Source organism: Hydra vulgaris, chromosome 09 (genome assembly GCF_038396675.1).
Source record: "Hydra vulgaris chromosome 09, alternate assembly HydraT2T_AEP".
Lineage (NCBI taxonomy): Eukaryota > Metazoa > Cnidaria > Hydrozoa > Anthoathecata > Hydridae > Hydra > Hydra vulgaris.
This window is the reverse complement of record NC_088928.1, coordinates 13,342,501-13,349,507: the sequence shown is the minus strand read 5'-3', so window position 1 is coordinate 13,349,507 and position 7,007 is coordinate 13,342,501. Positions and strand designations below refer to the sequence as shown.

Genomic DNA, 7,007 nt, shown 5'->3' with positions numbered 1-7,007 from the left:
CTTTATGTGAAGTGGCCAAGATAGATTTTTATAAATAATAACTCGTAAGAATTTCATAGATTCTTGTTTTTTGATATGTTATTTATTATTAGATCAGGTAACTTAAGATTTTCTTGAGGCTTTGTATGAATGAATGTATATTGAGTTTTATTCACATTAATTTACAGACAGTTTATTTGCTTTAAACCAGTTATTTATTTTTTCAGTTCTATGTTCATATCAACATATAACTGGCTAATATCACTATTCAATTAGTCAAAATTGCAAATTTTGATTAGTCAAAACGGCAAACACATTTGAAACATCATCTTAGGTTTTTATCATCTCAACCACAAGAATCGATACCCGTACCACCATCACCAGTAACTGCACTGTTTCAGCCACTGCCCCTAGAGAGTACACCAATATCTTACGTCGTATAGCATTAGCTCCAAAGTCAACACGCTTTTAACTAACTATGTAATATCTGTCTATTCACAAGAAAATTCAAGAAAGTTGAAAAACAATTGTATTCGGCCTAATTGATGAGAGTAACTTTGCAAAAAATGTTTTGCATTCAACTTATTGTAAAGAAACATTTTTTAAGATAGCTTGTTTGCTACAAAAGCTAGCGAAGAAAATAGTTAAAAACACTTTTTTGGTTTCTTTCTAAAAATACTAATTAAAAAAAATACTCTTATAAAATACTATGTGTCAACCAGTAACAAATTTCGGAAGGGGTAAATATTTTCGAGGAGGTTCTCTGAGGGTTTTTATTTTAACTTAAAAGGGGTATTTTCATGTCTGTTTTTTTCTTTTTCTATATCCTTTCTATTATCTAAACTCTGTGATAAACTTACATGTATCCATTTATACGCATATATTCGTACCAGATGCACCTGATATTATTTAATATTAAGTAGGACTTATCTTTTTTTATTTTTACATAAAATGTAAAAAGGCCAAAATATTTTAGGGGGCATCCATAAAGTACGTACGCTGATTTAGGACCACCCACCTATACGCAACTGTATGCTTTCAACGACCCCTTTTTCTCTGCGTACGTACGCATTATTTATTACCACCTCCCTAACTTATAAATCTTTCAAAACATTAAAAAAAAAAATCTTTTAGTTATTCAACATTTTTCTATTTTTCTATTTTCTACTTAAGGTAAATCCCGATTCTTCTTTCCATACCTGCGTAAATATTTTATGGAAGACCCCTATAACTGTTTTCGTTTATGAACATCGCGTTTTTAAAACTACCTTTTAGCTGTTAAAGTTATCGGCAAGCCTGCAATTTAAAAAATTGATAAAATTTCTAGCAATATACAATTACTCGTAAATAGTTTGGAAGCGTTTTTTTCAAAACTAATTCTATTTTCACTCCTCGCTTAATGTGTTAAATTGTTTGTGTAGCAAAAGTATTGTCTAGATTCAACTAGATTAGATTTCGGGAGACTATTGTGAAATATTTAAATCCATGCTTATGCAGAGCAAAACCACCTTTGCTTCAAATCTGTTAATTTTAGCAGTAGCAAGTAGAGTCTTCTTGTTTTTTATTTTCCAACTTTTTACTTCTCCATTTCATATTATCCATTCTTTCGGGATATTGTTTAAAACGACTCATTATCTAAATTTTATAAATTTGTTTATATGTATATATATATATATATATATATATATATATATATATATATATATATATATATATATATATATATATATATATATACATATATATATATATATATATATATACATATATATATATATATATATATATATATATATATATATATATATATATATATATATATATATATATATATATATATATATATATATATATATATATATATATATATATATATATATATATATATATAGATAGATATATATATACATACATATATATATATACATACACACACACACCATATGCACACACACAATTTTCAGATTCTTCTCGGATGTTTTTGTTTTACTAAAGCTGTAGATTCAGAAGGTCAAGTACACGATTATAAAATGCTTAAGCAAGAAACCTTACATGATAGAAAGCCACCCAAGTAAATGACTTAGAAATATTAACATCAAGTGGAGTCTCGAATCAAGTCACCTATATATTCGCGAATCAAATCTCGAATCTTAAAAAAGTTTGTTTTTTATATGTATATATAAAGACATGTACACACACACACGCACACGCACTCACACATATACACACACACACACATTAGGCTTACAATATTTTTACAATCCCATTTGGCCATGGACTTACAAGATGAGTTTTGGTATAAAAATATTGAAATAGGTAATTATTGGTAATTTTATAAAAAAAACCTCTCCTAGAAAATATAAAAACAAATTAAAAAAATTATAATTATAATTATAATAACTATAATTACAATAACTTTTCTTATAAGACAAACTTTAATTAATTTTCTCAACACTTTTAGTCATCTTTATTGCAACATCATTTCTTTCTTGTTAAATTTTTAACCATCAAAGTGCAAAACCCAATTTTCATTTTACAGTGTTTTTTTAAAATTCTGATCAATTTTTGTTTATTAGTTCTTCTGCAATTTCTGTGACTAAATAAATGTCTTATTAGTTGCAGATTAAATCGGTGTTGGTCCAAACTCTTGCTGATTTAGAAAAACTTTAATAGGTTTGTTTCATAAAACTTTGTTAAAGTGCAATTTTTGTGGTGGAATGTTGTCGTTTTCCTTTACATATTTTAGCAGGATACAGCCTTTTTTAATTTCTTAACATCGCTTAAATCAGCTATTTCTAGATTTTTAATATTGAGCACAATCAATTGGAACATTGATTGCTGTTAAAATTCTTCTTTTTGTTACATGCTTTTGACATGCTGCCAAGATTTTTCTCAAAGTACCAGTATATACATACTACATACATACATACATATATATATATATATATATATATATATATATATATATATATATATATATATATATATACAGGGTTAGAAAAATTTTTTTTTAAAAAAAATAGATTTTTTTATTTAAATAAAAAATTTTTTTTTGGAATTAAACAAAAAAAAATTTTTGATGAATTTTTATCGTTATTTAAAGTAACGTAAAATTGATTTTATTTTTTGGACATAATGAACTGCGCAAACGGACCAGAAGCATACTCAAGATTCTAAAATTATTTCTGATAACCTAACCCAGTCTGGTTCAAATTTGAATAGCTTGAAACAAAAAGTGGTAAAGAATGTAAAGCAAGATGAAGGATATGAAAAAAAAAACTGCAAGGTCTGGTGGCAGGAATGGAAGTACACTTGAATAAATATTGTCACAAAAACAATACAGAAGGTGATATAATGTACATTTTATAATAATAAATTATTTTTTGTTAACAGTATTATTTAATATATATTATTTTTTTAGAAACTGAATTTCAAACTTCTTGCAGCAGTCAATTTGATGGTACAAAACAACCCTCAGGATTATTATTTGTTTCTGCAGAAAAATTTAATTTAAACATATCTGCGAAACAAACTCTGCTCTCACACTTCTAAATATCTTGAAGAACTATCAGTTTGATCAATTAAAAGAAGTGTCATGTACATTGTTGCTGATAATGTAGCAAATGTATCAAAAATGAATCACGATCAGATACTGATGTAGTTTTACATGGTTGCTCTGCACATTTAATGAAAATGTAAGCATATGATGTAGAAATTGACAATGTTAAAAATCATATTTAATATTGCCAAATATTTCAGAAACCACCACATTGCTTTGGCAGGAAAACTGGTTGACTAAATCTTGAGGCAATAATATGTGTATATTGAAAATTAGTCAACTCTACTAAAAATCTGAGAGTCTAACCGGGCCATAATTGACACTACCAGGGATGCGGAGTCAATTATGTCTATTATTATTAGTTCAAATGGACTCTGACTTTATATCTCTATTTTTTTTCTGCTGTCCAGAAACTCTGAAAATGGTTGACTTATGATCTGCTATAAGAAAAAAATGCATGAGGTTTAATGACTTGGAACTTGTTTTTAACCCTAAAGTCCCAGAGTCCTTCTCTCCGAAGAGAAGGACCCCGGGTTCAAAAATTTATTGTTTCTTTAACCTGAAAGTTTTAATTTTTTTCTATTAGTAGTCAATAAGCTGTTTTATATTTTTAGAGCAGCTAAATACAAAAAACTAGGAAGTAATCTTTTTTGTGACTTTTTGGTCTTTTTTAGGACTCTAGCTTATTCATTAAGGGAATTGCAAAAGATCTACTTGCTCGCTTAGAACCTATTGCTTTTGCACTTGATAAAGTACAATAAAAATATATTTTATTATAAAAATAATATGTATATATGAGCCCATAAGTGTAAAAGTGGACCAAGTCCATATTTCTATATTTTTAGAAATAAGCGTTCTTAGTGTTTGCATATATTATAAATCAGCCATATGTAATATTATTGATGTCTAGTATCATTTTAAATCTTTTTTCTTAGCCAACAAGATATGTGAAATGCACAAATAAATTTTTGAATAATTATTAATAATATAATAATAGTTATGGACTTGGTCCATTTTTTCTCTAAACATAATCAACAAATCGCTAAATCATTTTAGTGTAAAATCATGAACAAATTTCATATTATTCGTTTACAATAGCAATTCAAATTAAGACAAGTAGTACAAATTCATACTATGTTGTAAAAAAACACAATTACTATTTACTAATTATTGGCAAAAATAGTCCTCATTATTACAAACAGTACAATAAAAACCACACGAATTTACTGATCATCATCGCCGCTGTCATCGAGCAGTTGATCTTCTAGTACATCCTTGTTGTGACCGCTGTGTTCCAACTTTTGATAGAAGTCATGATAGATGGGAGGAATATACTTTAACAGTTTCATTAGATCTGAGTATTTTTCTTTGCTCAGTTTTGTTGCTCCACAGTACAGTGGAGCCAAACTCACTTCACTAAGATTCGTTTGACGTCCGCGTTTCGCTAGCGAAATGAAACTGAATGATGCGTCATCATCTAAAGAGTATTTAAAGAACAGTTTGTATGGCTCGTTCTTTCTAAGTTGCAGCCATTGCATATCCAGCCAGTTGACCTTCTGATCACTCTCATCCACTTTCCGATTTGTAATTAATTTCAATAAGGGCTCCACACTCTTGAAATTATCAGTGCTTAATCTTGCAACACTGAAGCGCTTCTTCATAGAGCAGTTCTCGATCAATTTGTACCACTGTTCTGGCACGAAGATCTCTGTAGATTTTGATTTTACTCTCTCAATTATTCCAAAATCTGCATCGTTAGGCAAATAAGAATGCCCAGAGACCATAAACTTATGATTCACCAGTTCAATACTCGTCGTCTGCGTCAAATGCATCCATAACAGTGCAATTTTTATATTTCAATTTTGGCCGCCGCACGAGTCGCTGAATGCTGTAATAGACGTAATATCCCTATTTGCCAGATTTTGACAATATGCCAATAATCATGAACCGATCTCACCTGCACCTCGTGAGGCTGTTCCCTCATACCATACATTCATCACTGCATTGTTATTTCTAAGGTCATGAATGCCTAGATTATACACTGATAATTGCCGGCAATAATAAACTTCATTGGTTGTAAGGCAAGGCAATGACATGACCTTTTGCAGATCAAAACAAAAAGATGCATGTTTATTGTCTTCATTTTCCTTTTCTAGTTTTAAGGATTGACGCGCCTTCTCTGCTTTGCGCAAATGAATCTCATGCGCTGCTTTTAGTTGAGATTTTTTGTGTTCAGTTTTTTCTATTTCAATGTCTGTTTTAAAAATGTCACATTTCTTGCACGTATCTTTTAGTGGCTGATAGAACGTCAAGTTAAATTCATGATTAAAAATGACCCGAAATTTCCACTCTTTTTGGGGTTCGACTGAATCCTGTATGCATTTTTCTCTATACATGTCGTACATAGTGGATACCGTCAAATGAGCAGGTAGAAAGCAGCGAGATGCACTGTGACTTCTAGTATAGTGACTTTCGTATGTGGGAAACATGCGAATATGATCTTTAATGCGAGTGATGTGTTCCTCATGAATGCGTTGTGTCTTGTGATCATATTTTCCTCGTCCATCTTTGCCTGACACACCACCATTCTCCCGTTGGTTGACTAACGCACGATTTAGTCGACCGCTGCTAATGTCAAATATCGCCAAGAAGTATGGTTTGCAAACAGTAACAGGCTTATTATCTGTAAACACAGAGTATACTCGTGCAAAATCCTTTGCATGTTTTTTTTCATTTTTCCTAATTTTGTTTTTTCTTATTCTTGGTTGTCTACGTTCTACTGTTGATTGTTTCACGCAGCCAGCAAGAAACAGATTTTGTGCATCAAAGTCTCCCAATTTCTAGAAATTTTCAAACAGAGTTTTAGTCTGCTCTAAAGTCAAATTTTCAGCACATTTGTTTTTGCAACTGTGATTTATTAAATAATGTTCGTTTAATTTCTTAGCTTTTTGTAACGTTCCGCCATGCTTTACATATTCGCTACCTGTATTTCGTAAGCGCTTAATCACATTTTTCTTCCAGTTCGTTACACAACGTTTTCGTTTTCGAGGGCGTTGATCGGTTACAATCGGAGATTCAGTTGTTACAATCGGAGATTCAGTTGTTACAATCGGAGATTCAGTTGTTACAATCGGAGATTCAACTGCTACAACCGGTGAATTATCGGCTACAATCGGAGATTCAGCTGCTAATGTAGAACGTTCTGTCTGTATATCTGCTGCTAAGTTAGAATCTGCAATTGTTGTATCTGTAGCTAGAGATCTCTGAACCTTCTTGCACTTTATCAATGCCAGTGACACCATGTGTGCGGCTCGTGAATGCATGTTTACACTATTCTACAATAAATATTTTTTAAATATTACATACATTCAGAATATTATTAGAAAGAATAATGTACATGTACACAACATGCATGCAAGTGCTCCCCTAGCTAGATGTTATTAAAGCCACAAAATAGACCTTTCTAAAG

At 30.4% G+C, this 7,007-nt stretch overlaps 1 protein-coding gene across 1 annotated transcript in view; it reads right to left on the bottom strand.

Annotated features, from left to right (window-relative positions):
- Positions 1-1,248: 1,248 nt before the first annotated feature.
- LOC100206038 (ras-related protein Rab-27B) overlaps positions 1,249-7,007 on the bottom strand; it is a 20,172-nt gene continuing 14,413 nt past the window's right edge. Inside the window, exon 7 of the mRNA XM_065804777.1 lies at positions 1,249-1,614. Within this exon, the coding sequence (XP_065660849.1) occupies positions 1,510-1,614 (105 nt within the window). The 3' untranslated portion in view covers positions 1,249-1,509. The remainder of the gene's footprint in view (positions 1,615-7,007) is intronic.